The following is a 21,086-nucleotide window of genomic DNA, read 5'->3' on the forward strand; positions in this document are numbered from 1 at the left end:
CCATTTCATTTTTCAAGAACATTTCTTGGGGGCACTGGGGCCATGGAGGCATTGCTGGAAATACAACTTAAGCTTGAAGATGGTGCTTTGCAGCCTACTTCCTGTTAACTTTTATTAAACCAATGTCAAAAGCCAAAAGGCTTGACTGGTTTCAAGGGTGTTGGTGTTACAGGATTGCCCCAGCCTCCAACTTGTAGTATGTTCATTTTGTTTAGATATTTAAGAGCGAAATGCAGTGCTATGAGCAGGATTCCTCCAACTATTTCAAGGTAACTTGAAACATTGGACATGATACAAAAATCCTGCAAAGTGATAAAGTACTGGTTGGGCAAAGAAATGTCAAAGAATTCCATAAGGACTAACATTATTCCAATCATAAATGCAAGACAAAAGACTGCAGAACTTAAAGCTTAAGTCACATGTCCACCTAAATTCAGAAATCATTGCAACCAAGAGAAAATGCTGCAAATCTCCCCAAGAGGTTTAATTCAGCAACTAATCAGTATCTCTAGCAACTCCAAGCAGAGAAAATGGAACATCAGTTTTTCACTTTTAGCCCACAGAATTAACACTATTTTGATCATGATGACTTAGGCATAACTGTGGTTAGATCACAGCCTAGTAATTCACTTAATCACTCTATTTTACATTACATGGAAAGTAGCCATTTTTTCTGCTGCCAAACTTAAAAATGATTCAGACAAAACAAATCCAATGTTTTCCCAGCATATAACTCTTAGCCATCTTACCAGGGATTAGACATGGCATCACTGTGATTTTCAAAATATATTCTTACTATACATTTGAGATAAAATGCTCAAGAGAACCAGCTTGACAATGCATAACACTAAAATCAGATGTATTTGCTTTCACTTGTCCATTCACAACTTCAGAACGTTTCACTATTTTAAAAAAAACCTGAGAGCTGCTTATAAATGCAGGTGCTTATATGCTGGCAAAGCAAATCTTTCCATCAGCTGTAACATCCAGGTACATCAGGTTACAATCCTGCTCCATAAGCATGAAAGGAAACTTGAATAAGCACCCCACCCAGGTAATTTACCATGCAACTCTGCTCTTCTAAAGGCAGCTTCTCCCTTTCATACAGATTTATGCTGTTGCCACAAACAGCCTATATGTTAGGAACTTTGGAGGAAGTGAAAAGTGGGTTCTTTAAATTAAGGCAGAGGATTTTAGCTATGCTTTAAGACCTGTAAAAGCCACAGCAAACTCAGAAGGTTGTAGTCATACAAGTCAACTTGTGGGGGGAAAGTATTATTGTCAATTCACGCATTAGTCTATGTGTGATCTCTAATGTTCCACAGGTATCTTGGACTCAAAAGTCCCATCAGCTTCAGCCAAGAAGGCCAATGAAAGCCAAAAATATCAGGAGGGCACTAAATTGCTCTTGATGAAGATGATGAAGTCAATTTTGTTTATGAAATCACTGGTGAGAGTTTTATGCAGAAAATATAATAAATCACATGATGCCATTTTGGTTGTGCAGCCCTTTATTAGCAACTAAAATAGAAGATATTTGTTGTACAACACGGGTAGTAATTGACTATACTGGAGTTTTATTATATTCTAATACAGGATCTTTTATAAATGCATTTTTATTAAAAAGCTTCCATCCTTTTCTGTTTAAACTTGCAAAACTATTCTGAAAGCAGAGTATGTGCACAGGTCTGCAGAGTGCAAATCTGGGATGTGGTAAATGCTTTACATGTTGTATTTTGCAAGGACCGTCTGTCACCATACCTTTATAGCCACTGGTTTTTAGAAGTCACAACATTTTGACACCAGCCTTCCTCCCTTGTCCTAAACAAGAAAGCATTTTTAAAATGAGTTGTAACTAAGGAAGGACTACACCTACTAGAAAAAAGAAGAGTTCTATTAGTTTGAGGTTTCAGTATACCCAAAGATCAGGAACTGCATCTTTGTAAGGGCAAGGCTGGGACCCCATTGAGTGTGCAGATGTCATCCCTGAGTAGTCAGAGGTTCAGTGGACCATTAATGCTCCTGCTGCGTAACTCACTGAGCTATCTTGCCAGTTTCGACACTGGCTTGACTGAGCATAATTCAAAAATGAGAAGCTCATGTTCATTCCATTCTTTTGAAGCTCTGTGATAGCCTAGATGGGATTAAAAAAAAAGTTTTATAAAATGACTTCTCAGATCACTGATACTTCTTCCACATTCATAATGAATACTTTTTTCAAATCAAATACTTTGAACAACTTTTCTCATGATTAGTGAAATGCCATTTCATGTGGGAAACCAAGGAGGCAGATGGATGCACAAATTTATTACAGAGTACGTTAAAACAGCACTACCCATCTATCAGAAGGCAAATTAACTCCCAGAATGCTTTTTATCTCAGTTGGACTTTCGTGGGGCCCAAAGGCAATCCTGCTAATAAAGATGATTCTCACTTTGCAGCATGCCATCTTCCTCTGTAACGGTTTTTATTAAAATAATATTTTTTAAAAGTCAAGTGGGACAACAAAGGAGGTGTTTGGGAGTACACTGGTGCCTATATGCACCATGTTGCTTACTCCTGATTCACATAGGAAAGCTAATGCACCTAGTCCCATGGTCCTACTAACTGTGAGTCTTCCTGAGTTCTGAGGAATACACAAAGGGGGTTTCTGAATGCATGTAAGTTTGTTCGATCTACACAGAAAATTCAGCATACACACATGCCACACAAACCCAATCCAAAAATATATATAGTAATGTCAAAGGAAAAGTTTCATTCTGTTTTTACATGAAGATAGGTTAGTTTTGGATGTATAACCAACGTGTCATGGTAAAGTTATGGTCCCAACTCTTTCTTGCACTGACAAATGGGGAGGGTGCATCTCTACTGCATCTGTGAACTTTTTCTTACAAGTACCCCAAGGGAAGTGCTCTCCCGCCCCACAACTAGATGAATTTATAACAGCAGAATTTGGTTGGTGGGGCTTTTACTCTAATGAAAGGGGCATTTGAAAAATTCTGAATCTCTGTCAGTTCTATCTTGCAGACTCTCCTTCCTCAACGCCTAAATTAATTTATTAAGTATTTAATCAATTATTCCTCAATCATTGAAGCAACTCTAGGTGGTATACAAAAAGAATAATTTAAAATGGCCAACAATAAGGCAATATGGCCAATATAAATCATCCACGATGAGAAACAGCAGTAAAACCATATATCAGTGAGATCACAAATCACTCTGTCCCTGTTGAAAAAGTCAAATCAGGGCCACGTGGACTTCAGGAGAAATACTGTTCTAAAGGCCAGGGACAGCCTCAGAGAAGGTGGGTATCTGGTGTTCTGTACAATAGCATGGCTTTCTTGATGGATCTGGAGTATGCCAACCCTGCCAGATCTTATCAATTAGGCAGAAACAATCAGAGAGAGAGAGTCCTGAGGGCATGAAGGGCTTTCATATATTTACAATTCAAAAGCTGCTACTCTACACTTCATTTAACAACAGTACTTACGTTTAGTAAAACACCAATAGGATGTCTTCCACATATTGTATTATGGTATTTCTTCAAGTAATTGCTAAAGGACACAGGATCAAGCTGCTCTATAATGCTCATACCCTAAGGAGAATTATAAAGGTAACATTAATGTTTAAATGCCTCAAATAAAAATGTATTATTTAAAATAAAACTAGTATATTATGAATAGTTTGTGAAAAAACATTTGTGAATTATATTGACTATAATTTTAGAAACTAATAGGAAGAGTGACAAGGGCTATTTGGGTGTTTGTGAGTCATCAACAAAAGCATTAATTCTTTTATTCCCTTGTAGGTTCTATTATTATATTTTATTTCCAACATCAGAATCAGCATCCAATGATAAAGTGACAAGGCCTAGAACAAGAACAGTTTTATGATAACTTTCAGTAACTGATCTCATCAAAGTTTCTCAGTGCCAAATGACAACACTCATAACAATATCCTTTATAGGTAAAGATACGTGGTGAAATCTTCAGGCCCTGCTGAACTATACTCAAGATCCAGCCACTTTATCAGTGCCCAGAAGTAGGGCGGGAAGGCAAGAGCACACTTCTTTTGGCAGCCTTAATGTCGAGACTGAGAAAGGTTTCAGGTTGGGGTATAGGACTAAAATGACATTGGTCACACTTGTAGATGACCTGTGGAGGGACTGGGATGGTAGTAGTGCATCCATCCTTCCTCTCCTTGATCTCTCAGCAGCCTTCAAGACCATCAACTATGATATCCTTCTGGGGTGGTTCCAGGGATTAGCAGTTGGGGGCACAATGTTATGCTGGTTCTCCTTTCCTTTCATCCTTATTGATGAAGGGAGATGTCTGCCCCACAGCCCCTCTTATGTGGGGTGCCTCAGGGTTCAATTCTCTCCCCACTCCTGTATAACATCTACATGAAACCTCTGGGTGAGGTCATTTGATGGCATGGGGTGAGGTATCATCAATACGGTGATGATACTCAGCTGTATATCTCCATCCCTGGCCAGCCGAGCGATGCTGTGGAGGCTGTTTCAGTGCCTGGAGGGTGTGAGGGGTCTGGATGGGGATGAACACGCTTCAGCTCAACCCTAGCAAGATGGAGTGGCTTTTGGTATTAGGGGCTCCTGGATCTGGTGATTTCCCATCCTTAGTTCTGAATGGGATTGTACTATCCCAGGCAGAAGTGGGGTTAATTTGGGGGTTCCCCTGGACTTACAACTCCTGTTCAAAGAACAGATGGCAGTGTGGCCTAGGCAGCCTTTGCACAGCACCATTCACCAGCTGTTCTCCTTCCTGAATCAGGAGTCATTGCGCATGGTCACTCATGGTTTAGTCGCCTCCTGAGTAGATTACTGCAATAGGCTCTACTGGCGCTGCCCTTGGAGAACATCCAGAAGCTTCAATGGGTCCAGAATGTAGTGGAGTGCGCAATTATGGATGTCTTGTTATGTCTATTTTACACTTTTGATCCATGAGTTCCATTGGCTCTTAATTTGCTTCTGGGAGCAATTAGGGTGCTGGTTATTAACTATAAAGCCCTACATGACATGGGGCCAGGTGGCTTATTCCCATTGTTTCTACCTACCCTATTAGGTCAGGCAGGAGGGGCAGGCTCCAGGTCCAGTCAGTCAGGGATGTCAGCTAGCGGGACCCAGAAAGCATGCCTTTTTGTAGCTATGGCTGCCCTTTGGAACACTAAGGTCCAAGGTCTGGCTGGCCCCGACTCTGCTCACCTTTTGGAAAGCCGTGAAGACCTAGCTGTTTTTCCAGGCATCGGGTCCAAGAGAGCAATTGAGCCCACACTGTTGGTGAATGGTGTTTTGGGGAGCCATTTGGGGTTTAATTGATTGGGAATTTTATTATTTTATACATTGTATTCATACTGTATTTTTAATCCTTGTTCAACTGCCCAGAGTCGCATTTGCCAGTTGGGTAGCCATATAAGTTGATTTAAATAAATATCATTTCTGAGAAAGCTATACTTTAACAAGTTATGTAGCAAAAAATGTTTTTTGTTCCAGAATTTCATAACCACATTTCCCAAAGCTGATGGTGGCTGTATGCTTACAATTCCACCCTAAATTATAAGTAGAGAAGTAGATGTCCAGTCTAGCAAAAGTCAGTCACAATGCCCATTATAAACCCATCTCTGACTAAAAAGACCCATATAACCACCCAAGGTATATATTTGACTTGAAACAATATAATTGCATTACTTAAAGGTAAAGTCCTTGTAAGTGATTCTACACTTTCCCATTAGAATGCTCTTCTACCAAAGGCTACTCTATCCTATGGTGTCAGATCCAATTTTATGATCCTAAGATCACCTGTTAGCATGGGAGTGGGATGTTCTTCAGAAACCATCTATGCAGCCAGGTATTTTGCTCCTAGAGTCAATCTCACAGCCAAAAAAAGAACAAGCTTATTCCCTTAGTTGGGAACTTACTCAAGTGGGCACATCCCTGCAACATCTTATCCTTTGATGTGTAGTTATAACTGTGATATGTACAAGACACTGAGTTTCAGTATTTTAATTGCTTTATGACTTCTCTAATCCATTCAACTCAAAATGTGCTATTTTCATAGTTTTCATTCTTTTATCTGCATTGAATGTACAACTATACAAAAGTTTCAAAATGTCCTTTTATATATCATATGAAAATGGTTGAGATTTTTTAAAAAATAAAATCTTACTAGCTAGAAAAGCTTTGCTGAAACAAAAAGATAACATATGCCTTCTTTTTTTGCCTTGCGAGTCACAATTCCTAGATGTGTATATCTGCAGTATCAGTTCCAATAGGACTTGAGGTATAGTGCTGAGCATAAACAATGGCTACCTAGTGCAAGACAAAATATGGGGCTGGTAGGACAAATGCAACAAATCAGGAAACATCCTTTTCCTCAGTACCTCCCAAGGACCTGAAAAACAATAAACCCTGTCAGCTCAGCCACAAAACATTTAGAGGGCTAAAGAATATTGATAAACCAGGAGAAGATACTAGGAGGTGAGCATAGGCTCTGAGAACCAAGGGTAGTTTAACTGTAACTTTCTAGAAATAAGCTATGTTCATGAAATATTGCCTTTTTGTTCTCTGAGAACCACACTGTCTTTGTAGTCCTACCCTCAATTATCTCACTAATTACCTCAGTAAACACCTGATGTGCTGGTATATCCAATCAAATACTTTGCTATTGTATCCAAACACATGTATATCTTAATTTCCATAACTCTGTAGAGAGGGGTTGCAACCCCACTCCTTTTTATGTTAGCCTTGCTGTCTCTAGTACCAAAAACCAACCAACCAAGTTTTAATGAAATTGTGTGCTGGTCTTCAGCTGGGAAAAACTGGTGAGAGAAATTTCTCCTACACTACTAAAAACTAAAGCAATAGTTTAGTTTTAAAGCTAGTTTGGCCTAGTGGTTAAGGCACCAGGCTAGAAACCAGGAGACTGAGAGTTCTAGTCCCACCTGAGGCATGAAAGCCGGCTGGGTGATTTTGGGCCAGTCTCTCTTCCTCAGCCCAACTCACCTCACAAGGTGGTGGTTGTGGGGAAAATAGGAGGAGGAAGTAATATTAGGTACATTTGCCACCTTGAGTTATTTATAAAAATAAGAAAGGTGGAATAAAAAAAAAATCTTTTAAAAAAAGCCTCATTTGCATCAAATGCATCTAGTACAGTTGATCATATTATCTTACTAAGGTCCACAAAGAGCCTGAATCCTAGCAACTTTTATTTTATTTTAAACCTCCTAAAGTGATCATAAGACACAACTGGATTCTCATATAAACCCTACAAGCCCCATTTTTGCTTTCAAACTGAGCTACCACTTCTGAACAAATGAGCAGGGGGTAGTGTTTAAAAATGAAATTTAGCTCATATATATGAGTGAATAATCTTGAATTTGTACAAAAGATATCTGATAAATTAAACCCATATTGTCTGAAAGAGGACTGAATTTTAGGAAAATTCTATCACAGATTCAAAAGTGGGAGATAGATGGATGCTAAAATATTTGGAAACATTTACTCTTTTTCCTACCATTTTATTTTATTACAAGCTTACAAAAGATAAAGGTTAAAAAAGTAAACAAATACAGAAAATTACTAATAAACAAACAAATTTAAACAGAACAAAGGATAGAAGATAAAAAGGCCAAGTTTACCTAGTATCTAAATATATCACTTATAGCAATCACCGGTTTACAAAATGTACCTTATAACACTCTATTATTATCAAACAGGAAAAAAAATAACATGATGGTACTATGCCAAAAAACCCCACATTGCTTCATTTTCTGATTAGGGGAAAAATGCTTTTCAAAAACAAATTTCTAAAATCCAATCCTTAATATCTGGAATAATGTCCCTTTTCCAATTTCTCAAAATAATTCTTTTGGTAACCCCCACACCTGGTACAACCATAATTCTTCAAAGATGATCAGAAAGAAACTTTTGATCTTTAAGTAGTCTGTGTGTATGTATGTGTGTGTGTGTGTGTGTGTATGCATGTGTGTGTATAAATAAAACACGTGTGTGGGTGTATATATACAGTATATATAAATGTATATACATGTATACGTATACACACACACGCACATATATATTTATACATATATATCTATACTTAACTGAAAATTATACTGCCTATCACCCTAAAGATTAGTGCTATTTATTTTAGTTCAAAAAAATTCTATGCTAAAATCATCTGCATTCTAAAGTGTATTTTCCTTCCCTAGTATCTGCCTTCAGTCCCCGACTTCTTTCGTGATTCATGTCCAATTAGGCCTTCACTGTGTGGTCATGTTAATTATTTCTAAAGCTGCATTTCTGTCATCTTATTTCCAGTTTCAGTCAATCTTCTTACATTGTGGATAAATAAGTATTACTTGACTAGCTAGCTAAAACACATACACAAAGGATTCGTTAAGCAACAAGCTGCTCTATTAGTTTACTGGCTTTGTTAGTTGCCAAATTGGCATCAAGAAAATCAGTGTCCATGTGGTTAACATTGAGAAAGCTCATTAAGTAAGACCTGACTGTTTAAGTGGGCATTCAGGAACTGAGGAGTCAAAGGAGTATGTTCCTGGGATGTATGTGGGCACTCCTTATTGCTCCTTATTATTGAATTTCTTTACACTATGTATATTGACTTTTTCTTTGTTTCAGGAATATTACCACTAGATAGCTTTTATAAGTTGCTTAAACTTGCTTGATTGAAACACCATAAAAACATGGCTGGTGTGGGTCTTCCGGGCTGTGTGGCCGTGGTCTTGAAGTCTTGTTTCCTAACGTTTCGCCAGCACCTGTGACCGGCATCTTCAGAGTGCAGGAGCAAGGTGGATGACACCTTCGCAATTTGGAGTCAGGATGAAGAAGACCTACAGGAGTTCCTGAACCACCTAAACAGCATCCACCCCAATATACAATTCACCATGGAAAAAGAAGTGGATGGCCAAATTCCATTTCTAGACACGTTGGTCATACGCAAACCAGACCTCAAATTAGGACACAAAGTCTACAGAAAACCCACCCACACAGACCGGTACCTACACAAAAACTCCAACCACCACCCACGTCAGAAAAGAGGCATTATCAAAACCCTCATGGATCGTGCCAACCGGATCTGCGAAACCCAATTCCTAAACTCTGAACTTAACCACCTTAATTGGGTCCTACAAGCAAATGGCTACTCCAAGAATGAAATAAAAAGAGCCATCAAACCAAGAAAGCAACATGCGACTGAAGAAGAAAAACAGCCACCCACCAATAAAGTATTTCTGCCCTATATCAAAGGGGTCACAGACCGCATGGGAAAACTGATGGAAAAACACAATTTCCAAACAATCTTCAGACCCACCAGAAAAATACAAGAAGTGCTAAAATCAGCAAAAGACAAAAGGGATCCCCTCACCGCTGCAGGAGTATACCGCATACCATGCAGTTGCGGACAAGTATACATCGGGACCACAAAACGCAGCATCCATACCAGGATAAAAGAACATGAAAGACACTGCAGACTACAGCAACCAGAAAAATCTGCAGTAGCTGAACATGCTCTCAAGCACACTGGACACAAAATCCTATTTGAAAACACAGAGATACTGGACAACACCAACAGCTACTATACCAGGCTATACCGGGAAGCCATTGAGATTCACAAACACCAGCACAGTTTCAATAAAAAAGAGGAGTCTAAAAATCAACAAAACCTGGCTACCAATCCTGAAAAATACAGCCTGCAAAAGGTCAATGAACTCAGCTCAACCACCAGGACATGTGAACAGTTCACACAATGAACTTGCTAATCACCCCCAGCAGCCCCTCGTTAACAATTCAGTAGAAGAAAAAACCCTGCCTAATCCCCAGGAAAATACACACAGATGCTGACTCCAAAACAAGCAGCCACTCAGTAACCCAACCCCCCACACACACCCCCCCCAGATCTCTATAAATACCCACAGAAGGGTCACTTCACCCTGGGCACAGAGAGAACTGCTCCTGTCTGTGCTCCTGCACTCTGAAGATGCTGGTCACAGGTGCTGGCGAAACGTTAGGAAACAAGACTTCAAGACCACGGCCACACAGCCCGGAAGACCCACACCAGCCATCGTATGCCGGCCGTGAAAGCCTTCGACAATACACCATAAAAACACTTGTAATAAAATAAAATGTGACTGTCTGGGTTCATACAATAAATAACCATGATTGACAAACCTCAATGGATATGTGCATTTAGGGCACAATAAGCCCTAAACAAATAAACAAACCACATTATGACTGGGTTCACACAAAGCATGAAGATATAATGTATAGTGCTTTGATCAAATTCGAAGTAGACAGAATATGCAGGAGGAATGTACACTTACCATTTTATCTAAGTGTTCAATTGATCTATAAATCTCTCCTTGAGACTCATCATAGTAACTGTATCTGAATCGCTGACCTTAAGAGAAAAAGCCATATGAAAGTAAAGACCAAATGAGTAGCAATATACATTTTTATGGTAAATCAAATAGAATTACATTTCAACAGGTGTCAAAAATCTATACAGATTAAATCTTCAGGAGATATTCAAAACATTGGATTAGAATCACTCAACACAGAGAAATAGTTGCATAAAAGCATTCTTAAAAACAAAATAACATGGTCACGCATTAAACACTTGCAGCAAATTTGTTTTATGAATTGAATATATTTTGATTATTTTATTTGTGTTTTCTGCCAGTGCACTATGCACAAAATACTAGAAAAACTATTTTAAATTGGTACAAGGAACACTGGTGCTGGTGGGAAATTCCTTTGCTCCAATGCAGCACCAAAATGCCTCTGGTAAGAATTGAAGAAAGACTCCCCACAAACCACATTCACAAGTGCTTTATAGCTGGGTCTGAAATATTAATCTAGGAGGAAGAAACACACAATCAAAAATGCAAATTTTGAAAAGGTTCTATAAGTCCTATGATGATGGAATTGTTCTGTTCACAACCAAAAATACTTAAGCACGTGGAGAAAGCATTTCTTTTGTACAAGCATCTCAACTCTAAGGGCACAGAATCTTGGATCTTAAATGTGCATGCAGGCACTATTCTGACTTCAAACATTTGTTTTATTGCCCACCAGGCTTCCTGCCCACTGATTTTAATTGCTAATGCTTCTTTTAATTAAAACAAATGGGAAGCTACTCTGCTGGAAGTAGAGCTGTAACAAACCACTCAGGGGATACTTGATAAAGCACTTTCCTACTGCTTAAACCCAACTACTCAAAGTGTTGAAGCTGTACTTTGCTTTGATGGCAATCCTGGTGGAAGTATCCTCTGTATATGCTAAGATGGGGAAAGGTGGTTTCCTGGCATTTTCTGAGCTTGGTTGTTTTTCTGCAGATGTTTCATTACCACCCTAGGTAACATCATCAGTGCACAGGAGAGTGGAGTTTGCTCAAAATAAGGCTTCAAATGATATGGCTAACTCAGCATTCTGAGCAGGACTGGAGGATCACTTTAAGAAGTACCCCCCTCCAGATGGTTTGCATAGTCATACTGCAATGAAATGCAGCAGCCTGAAGCATAACCTAAATTTTCAAGAATGCTTTTGAGCACTGCATATATATATGAGAACTACTCTTTGAAAATAAAAATTATGGCAGGGAAAGGGGAGAGGAGTGCAATCTAGTGCATTGTTTGGAAGTATGGCTTCCTGCATAAGAAATAAAGATTAAAGTAATATCTATCTATCTATCTATCTATCTATCTATCTATCTATCTATCTATCTATCTATCTATCTATCCATCCATCCATCCATCCATCCATCCATCCATCCATCCATCCATCCATCCATCCAATTTATATGGCCACCCATCTCAATGAGTGGGTGGTAAACAGAATTAAAATAGAATAAAAACAATAACAAGCATTATAAAAATTAAAATACAGGCAGCCAAGAAATAACAACCCAAATACTAACACAACCAAGTAGGAGGTCCCTGCACATACTTGGGGCTGCAGGCTTGGGCACAGAACCAGGTCTTTAGGGCCTTACGAAAGGCCAGCAGGGTCAGGGCCATCCTGATCTCTGGAGGGAGAAAGTTTCATAAGGTGGGCACTATGCCAGAAATGGCATGTCATTTGGCATTCTTTGGCCGATGGGATACGAAGTGTGCCCATCCTGCCTGACTGGATCAGATGGGCACACTGGCAACCAATGCAACTCACAGAGTAGTGGTGTTACATGCGCTGAGTAACCAGCACCATTTACTACTGATGCCGTCACATTCTGCACCAGTTGAAGCTTCTGAATGCTCTTCAAGGACATTCCCATGTAGAAGGCATTGCAGTATTCCAGACAAGAGGTCACGAGAACGTGAGTGACAGTGAACAGGGCCTCCTGGACCAGGAATGGGCACAGATGGCACACAACCCAAAGGTATGCAAAAGCCCTCCTAGCCACAGTTGTGACCAGCAGAAGCCATGAATCCAGGAGGACCCCCAGTTTATGCATCAGGTCAGTTTGAGGCAGTGCCACCGCATCCAAGACCAACGATGGAAGATTCGTGGCACCAGAAGGTCCATACCCAAAGCCACTCGGTCTTGCTTCAATTGAGCCAAAGCCTGTTGCACTCCATCCAGGCCGCCACATCCTCCAGACACTGGGACAAGATGACCACTGCTCACTCAAGTGGCTTGGGGTGGAGCTATGGGGTGGAGGTGATCCAAACCATCAGTTAACCTCACATAGCGGCCTCATATAGATGTTAAACAGGAGGAGAGAAAAGACCGAGCCCTATGGTACCCCTCAAAGAAGGGGCTGTGGACTGGACCTTTCCCCCACCATCAACACCAACTGGGACTGGTCCCAGAGGAAGGAAGAAAACCAACACAACACAATGCTGCCTACCCCCAACTCCCGGAGCTGGTCCAGAAGAACACTATGACTGATGGTACTGAAAGCCGCTGAGAGGTCAAGAAAAGCAAGGATGGATGCACTTCCCCCATCCCGCTCCCACCAGAGGTAATCCAAGAGTATGACTAATGCTATCTCCATCCCATACCCTGGCCTGAATCCCAACTGAAAGGACTCTAGATAATATGTTTCATCCAGAGCCTGTTGAAGCTGCAGTGCGACCACCTTCTCCACAATCTTCTCTAAAAAGGGAAGGTTGGAAATTGGATAAAAGATGTCCAGACTGGCTGGGTCAAGTGATGGACCCTTGAGCAGGGGGCACACCACTGCCTCCTTAAGAGCTGGCAAAGCCACCCCCTCCCTCAAAGAAGAATTAACCACCACTTGAACCCAATCACACATCCCCTCCTGGGCAGCCTTGACCAGCCAGGAGGGGCATGGATCTAATACAGAGGTGAATGAACTGACGGTTGCAAGAACCTTGTCCATTTCCTCAGGCTTAACAGGATCAAACTCCTCCCAGATAACCATGCAAGACTTAGCCCCCGTAGCCATCACTGACTCTGCTTCAAAGCTGGAGCCCCAGATCAGACTGTAGAATCATATGGAGGTTAGAGGCTATACTGATGAGCAACTTCACTAGCTTGCCTTCTGGTAAATGGATATTTTATAACTGGTGATACCTACAGTAGCTACCATTATCTGAGAATGCCCATAAATCAGTTTTTAGAGTGGCCTAAATTTCAGATCTGTTCATCCCCCCACCCCCAAGATTGGTAATCTTTGCTTTGCATCATCTGAATACCTTAAGCGTGGTGACTGTATTTTTGTCATTACCTTAGTACAGGTAGCCCTTCAGTGACCGTTCTAAGCTACAATGGTGTGAAACAAGGGGGACTTATGACTGGTTCTCGGAGTTCTGGCTGTTGCAGTGTCCCCGCAATCACATGATTGCTTGGGTGCCCCACTCGCAATTATGACATTGCAGTGAGCCATGGTCACATGATCATGATTTCCGACATTCCCTGCCAGCTTTCCACAAACAAAGTTCCTACGAACAAAGGAAAGCCGGCAGGAAGTCGGAAGTCGCTCCAATGCTTTTTTGCCCACCCACGCTCTGAGGCACCTGCCTGGAGCACCCCTTGTGCTCCGCAGTGCCTGCCCGTGGCACCCCCCCACCTTCCTGTGGCATCCGTGCACTCACCCACTGGCCTGCTTGCCTGGGGCTCCTGCTTCTTCCTGCTTAAAAACCCCAATGTGGATCTGGGTTATGATGGCAACTGGGACCACCAAGATTGCCATCGCTAGGCAATGCGGTCATGCGACATCATACTTTATGACCACATCACTTAGCAATGGAAATTCCGGTCCCAATTGCCATCATAACCAGAGGACTACCTGTACTCAAGTACACAGAATAACCTATCCATCCTCATGCTCTTCAGATGCATCAGATTTCTACTGTTATAATCCCCAGATAGTATAGATTATGGAGATAATAATTCATCACAATTGAAGGGTGACAGATTGCGGAACACTAATGTACAACCATCAAGTTTTGCTTTATTTTGCTGAAGCAGGTTTGTCACTTTAAAATATAAGTCAATTTTAAAAGAGTTCTTTTGAGAACATGTGCAGATACATGATTTAACTTACCCCAATGACAAAAGTCAGAGGAAACCACAAAAAGGTTACAAGGATCTGCTAAATATTTGCTGAAGAGTTTTCCAAATTCCTGTTCTTTTGTCTCACTCAGTGCTCCAACCAATACAGGAACAATAGTAAACTCATCCTTATGGCTAAGGAGAAAAAAAACGTATTTACTCAGATTCAGAATCTGATCAGTGCCATTCTATGTTTTTCCTCACACTCCTATTAACCTGCCTTCTTATGCAAAATATGCAACCTATAGGTCCTCATCTTGGATGCAAAAGCCTGCATAAACACAGGGGAATGAGTAGCCTGAATCATAAACCCTTTTAAAATCAATATTGCTTTTTCAAAGAACACACATTTTTAATCCTATTTCCCAATTTAAAAAATGTCTGTATCTCACAGGCAATTCAAAACATGATTTAAGTTTGAAATATACAAGAGCACAGGTCATCTATGAGCAAGACAGGTTCTTTTCTGCTTATTTATTATGTATTCACATTATCAATTCTGTATAACGTCATCCTTGGGTTAACAAAACAGAGGAAAGTTCATTATGATACAGCAGCAAAACAGGTTGTACATGAACGTATATAATCATATTAGGGGCAGGTATGTATAATCTCACCTATAAGCTTCATTCATTTGTCCAGCCCTCAAAGGATTCCGTAGGGCCCAGTGTGCTCCCTGTAAAAATCTGACCATTCCTGACAATGATGAATAGGGTTTGGCGCACAATGGCCACATGGCAAAAAACATTTAGATTTTGAATTTCTTGCAGATGATTGAAGGCAGGGATCCCATATATGATAGTCACAGATGTCAAGGTGTCTGGCATAATTTCTCTTCATGCAACACCTGGTTTTAGTTCACTAATTCTTTTCATTTACTAAAATTTAATGGGAAGTTAATCTGTGCAAAATAAAGCACCAAACTCAAGTATTCCTGGATCACACAAAGATCCAAGATATATTGTTAAGAAATAGAATGGATGGGTGGTTACAAGCCAGTGGTTTGCTAGGGAGCATGTCCAACTGTCAGGAAAAAAAAGACAAAGATAAACTGCAGGAGTGATTATCGAAAACATCTTAAGGGACATAGGGTACAGCAATGAGTAGCATCACCAATTTACCTTCCATTAATTGAGCAGTTTGGAATGCACCATTGGAAGTTCTGAAGGGCTAGGTTGGAGACAGACCATTCTGGAGAAGTTTATGTGTCACTAAGAACTGACAGACTTGATGGCACATAATAAATCAAAAATCAAATAGGTAGTCTATAGTTAGCCAGTATTTCGTGGCAGCTATTTTGTGCAAGTACCCATGATATCTTCTCAATATTCCATATCTGCCTGTTAGTCTAAAAAGATAAGAGACTCCAGGATTGAATTATGCAACTTGGGATAGCTTATGATTTTTATTTTTGCTAATCATTCCAAATTATTTCAAAAGACATATATGGGCTAAGTAGAGGTTAGAAGTATAATATTTATAGATTTCAAACCTTTTTATCTCACTTTATTTAAAAATGCACTAATACATTTTCATTATTAACAGGAGGACAGAAATTCCCATGCCTTCTCTACTGAAAAGTCTATTGCTCAATCCTGTGCTTTTCCACTCTTTTAACATAGCCTATCTATGTGTTTAAAAGTTTCAATTCATAGTCCTCTCATTTTAATTGGTTTGATATATTGAAGCCCTAAGGATTTTGAAGATATCAATGTATTCAATGTTAGTCAGATAAATGAGAAAAAGGTTTTATTATTCCAAAATACATGTAATTTGACGTTTGCAACTTTTTAAATAGTCAAAGTACCTTTCCATGGCTTTAGCAGTGTAAGGCAAGTGCATTTCAATACTGTGTTCATCTTCATCTGTCTGCAGAGACATGCGCTCAAACATTCCAGTTTTCCATAGATCTGCATAAACTGAAAAGTTTAAAATATATTAGTAGATTAAAAAAAGAACAAATGGATAAACAACTGCACAAAAAATCCTCTCTTTTCTGCTTCATATGTTTATATTTGACTGCCAGTTTCTGAAGAATTATCACTAGAATCTCGGCTTGCAGTAAGAATTCTACTCACAGTAGTTCTAGTGAAAGTGCCTTCTCTGCCTCAGTGAATATTCTTAGTCTGGAAATGAAATAGGGCACTCCAAACAACAAACAGAAAAGCAAAGCTGGTATTTTGTTGACGGGAAGGCTTTTATACATAAAAAGCAGGAAAACGCATATGGAAATATCCTGGTTTTATTTGTATTTGCTCATATAAAGGTTTGAGAAGGCTAATATAAGATTTCCTCTGTATAAAATAAAGGTACAGTTGTAGAGTAATGACACACTGAACAGCTTTACAAAATAAATTATAGCATGGGACATTTTTCATACATAGCTGGTAGATTTTCTAGACATCTGAAAACTTCTCTCAGCTGTTTCTCTCAAGTTTCTTTGCAACTAGTGAAACTGAAAGCATTAGTTAGAGGCTAGGTATGCACAAAATTAACCAATTTGGGAACAGGACCATGTCATTTGGGGGATGGTTCAGCAATTTCTAGAAGTAAATTCAGTGAACCACAAGCAGTTCTAGGTATCCCAGACGTGGCATTCCAAATGAACATTTCATTTGGGACACTTCAAACAGCTTCTAGGTCAAAGAATTTACAGAACTTCTGGAAACCACCAACCACCCCTGGAATCATATGGTCCAGGAGGATATTTGGCATGATCTGGAGTAGGAACAGAATGTTTCTGAATTCTCTGGAATGTCCTGTTCCCAAATTGATGAGTTTTGCACAACCTCATTTAAATCATCAGCTTAATACTGGAATCCCAGCTGAAAACGTAGTTTGTGTACTCAAGAATTATTAACTTTTGGAGAAATATACAGAGGAGATAAGCACATTCACTTGTCATTTTGTGATTAGGCTTAGTGTACCGATTAAACCCAGACACATGGTTTTCATGTGGATATGAATAGTAACTTTTATTCCTTCCATAGCCACAACTTATCTAAGTCTGGCTGTGACTTCCACTTCACCTGAACTTGGTCTAATTAAGCATCATCAATCAATACAGTAACCAAAACAAAGAACAAAAGTAGCAACAAAGCAGAATCACTTCCACTGACATTATCTCCATTGCTCAGGTTTGTTTGATCACTCCACATAGGGTTCTTATTTTAAACAAACAAACTGGTAGAAAGATTAGCTTTTGCTCACTCCACACATGGATGGCCTATGACTGACTGATCACTAATATGCTCCTGTATTTTTGTTTAAAATATAAAACCTCGGGATTAACTGCTGCCAGTTACCAAAGATATAGAGAACTAACCACAGAGAAAGACAATCAGTAAACAACTGCAGGTAGTAGTGAATTGTGCTGTTTGTGGCATGCACTATGGTTAATGTTAAATTATATGTAAATATACCTAAGACGTTCAGAAATAAGCTTAATATATAGTTTATAAACTGAGCTAAGCTTTAACATGGTTTGTTTTTTGACTTAGCACATTGTATGAACCTAGACATTGTGTGCTAAAATTCTATGCAAACCCAGCCAATATATAAAAATAACAGTGTTAGCAAAACTTTCTGGAACACATCCTACATCAATAAAGCTATCTTTTTGTGCAAATAATTAAGAGATAAACCATGAAGAATAGACAGTCTCAGAAAAATAATGGATTAAATTTGCTGAGAATTGGTTTTGTTTGTGTATTGCATGAACTGTGTACAGTTACCCTTTTGATCAATTCGCAAATCATATAGGGGAGTTCTATATATATCCACACTGGAAAGTGCACATCTAGAGAGGGGCACATGATGAGAAGGCCCAAGGATGAAGATTCGCCGTCTGAGGATTAATAAGAAAAAAAATATTAACACATTTCATAACTAAAGGGAAAAGATCACATTAAGAGGTCTTTGATAGATTCCGTTGTTTAACTTCCACATTATATTTGCAATGTAGTTGATTGTGAGAAGTTGAATCACATAACATCTGGATCACATGAAGAGTTTTGTATAGAATTTGGCAAGCACAATCCCAGGCAAATATTAATCTGTATCGGGACAGATTCAGATTTGGTCTTTGAAAATACAAAGGCTTCTTCTGAACATAGAATAATTCTTTCACATTATTCTTTCCATTGCAACTCCCAACTCTGCCTTCCATTTAATTCAAGATGATTCTCCCATCCATAAAAATCAGATTTTAGGCAAATATGTGAAAAAGCATCAGTAAAAAATGCTACCTTTCACCTATGTTTTCTGAATGCATCTCAGGATCCAACTGATTATGCTTCTAACTCTGATCAACAGATTTCGCTTACTTACAAATCCACCTTAAATAATTTTATGTTATCTTAAGCCAGCAACAATACAAATCGCATCTGGTTGTACTTATGGCAAGAATCTTCTTCAATGCTACTTACGTGATTGAAGGATCCACTTGTTTGTATGCATGAGCTGCACAAGACCCACAATAAGTATATCCTGCATGTCTGCCAAAAATAAAAGATGCTTTGTATAAGGCCTTTTTTGAATCTGTAGAAAAATCTCAACAAAATAAATCAGCTTGTCAATTATGACTGAGGTTGATAAGCAGATATATCCAATCTACAGGTATTAGGTGAGTGCCCAAAACTAAGTACTAAAAACTAAGGAGAAAAGTTTACTTACATGACAGAAAATAGGGAGGGTACTAACGGTGAGAAAACTATGGCCTAAATGATCAGATCTGGCCTACTAGACCTCCTCACCCAACCTAGTGTGATGACTATTCATTCAAAACTCATTCATTTACAGGAAAAAGGGGCTAGCAAGTAAAATCAGGTCTATTTGGAAGCTGCTGCTTCAAGCTAACTGAACCATACTGTATTGAAAAGAGTTCCTGGAGTCTTTCCTTAGTCCTCCTGACAGGAAAAACAAGGAATGCCTGCCTAGTCATACCAAAAGCATACAGATTGTGGAAGATTAGCTGGAAGGAAATACAAATTCATTGAAAGAATGTTCAACTCTAGTGTGTATGCCATATCAAGACTGTTAACTCTAGGCACAGAAGAAAGTTACAGAAAGTTACATCTGTATAGTTTAGTTAAAGATGAAAGTAATTTGAATTCTGCTTTCTAAAATTGTAGGCAAGAGATTGCTCAGAAGGCTTACATTTCAAGTATTCTGAACACTGCTCATTGAATGGCAGAAGGATAGTTTTCATAAAGTCTAATTTTCTGTGATTTGGACTCAAAAGAACACATTTTTGAGGAAAGAATAATCTGGATGAATGTAAGAAAAGGATTCTTAATAATAAGAACTGCTTGACTAATTATCTACTGAAAGTGTCCATCAGTGAATATGATAAGAAACTGAAGCTAGACATCCATTGGGGATATTTTAATTTAGATTAAAAGTTTAAATAGCTTATTCCAAATGCCTAATTTCATGAAATGATCAGCTATTCTAAAAGAAATTAAAAAGAAGACAGAGGTGGGCCAATGTTTAAGTCTTCCATTTAATCCATTTAAACTAGTGAGCCCTCACACTTAGCCATAAACAAATCGCTACATGATATCTTGTCAAACTGAATTCAGAGTAAGCCATAGCTACCTGTCACAGTGAAATCAAAGCAATTGAAGTGTGACTACCTGTGCTTCTAACTCAACAGTCAACTCACAATAAATTGTAAGAAAATGCCACCAAGAAGTCAGGGGATAACAGTAGCTTACAGACATAATCAATACACATTGGGGTAAGGAAGATTTTGCTCCCTCTCCTTACCCAACCTCACAAGCATTGCCTTTTTCTAATGTCTTTGTATGAATAGTTGGCATAGTCCTTTGAGAATGTTCAGTGAGTGGGAGGGAGAGGGGAAAAAACTTACGGTGCAATAATGGCTCTAGCAGGTCTTTTTGTAGACTGTACTTGAGAGAGCCAACCTTCTAGTTGTGCACTCAGCTGAGGTCCTACAGAAAGAAATAGATTTTTAAAACAATGTTATCAAAGAATTATCCCTTGAAATAGTTCCCAGACATTTAATTCTTCCTTAAAGCTGCACAGGAAGTAATTTAAAATGGTACAAGCTTGACTTTCAATGAAACATGATTGTATTTAACAATATTTTTAATTATCTAAAACACTTATTAGTAAATGATGGACCTACTAATAGGTCAGTGTTTCCTGCTTTGTATTTCAGCCAAAATTGATCTACCTTAATGTTTACTGGTGCAAGTGACTTAATCAGCTACAAAATGAACACTGAGAAAAAAGAAGAGTCAGATCCTCTTATTATTTGCACAGGTAACAGGAGAGGATAAGGGAAAAATCACAAGCATGTTGTAGTTTTAAAACCATAGTCAGCTTCTCATTTACCTCACTTGTCATTATTTCTCAAGCTTTGCTTGGCCAGAAATATATACCCAGTTGCTGAAGATAAATCTCTGGTGTACAGATAATACTATCCAAACATATTAAGAAGATAACAATACCTGCTGAGCTAGCACACTGCAGAATGTAATTAACTTTACATCTGCCACGGCCTCTTTCA

At 39.1% G+C, this 21,086-nt stretch overlaps 1 protein-coding gene across 2 annotated transcripts in view; it reads right to left on the bottom strand.

The window, feature by feature from the left end:
- Positions 1 to 1,493: 1,493 nt before the first annotated feature.
- Positions 1,494 to 21,086, bottom strand: part of MEMO1 (mediator of cell motility 1) — a 29,737-nt gene continuing 10,144 nt past the window's right edge. The window contains exons 2-10 of one of the 2 annotated variants that reach the window (XR_456415.4): positions 20,424 to 20,505; positions 18,979 to 19,047; positions 18,286 to 18,398; positions 16,359 to 16,470; positions 14,544 to 14,686; positions 10,357 to 10,433; positions 3,491 to 3,595; positions 1,919 to 2,134; positions 1,494 to 1,821 (exon numbers count right to left, since the gene is read on the bottom strand). Coding sequence is in view for 1 of the 2 variants with exons in the window: in XM_007435356.4 (XP_007435418.1) it covers positions 2,003 to 2,134; positions 3,491 to 3,595; positions 10,357 to 10,433; positions 14,544 to 14,686; positions 16,359 to 16,470; positions 18,286 to 18,398; positions 18,979 to 19,047; positions 20,424 to 20,505 (833 nt within the window). In the remaining variant the exon portion in view is untranslated. Of the gene's footprint in view, positions 2,135 to 3,490; positions 3,596 to 10,356; positions 10,434 to 14,543; positions 14,687 to 16,358; positions 16,471 to 18,285; positions 18,399 to 18,978; positions 19,048 to 20,423; positions 20,506 to 21,086 lie in introns of both variants that reach the window. The other variant, XM_007435356.4, reaches the window with a different exon arrangement.

Source organism: Python bivittatus, unplaced genomic scaffold, assembly GCF_059951505.1.
Source record: "Python bivittatus isolate LINGU-HERP-01145 unplaced genomic scaffold, Pbiv_v1 ctg000020_np1212, whole genome shotgun sequence".
NCBI classification, from domain to species: Eukaryota; Metazoa; Chordata; class Lepidosauria; order Squamata; family Pythonidae; genus Python; species Python bivittatus.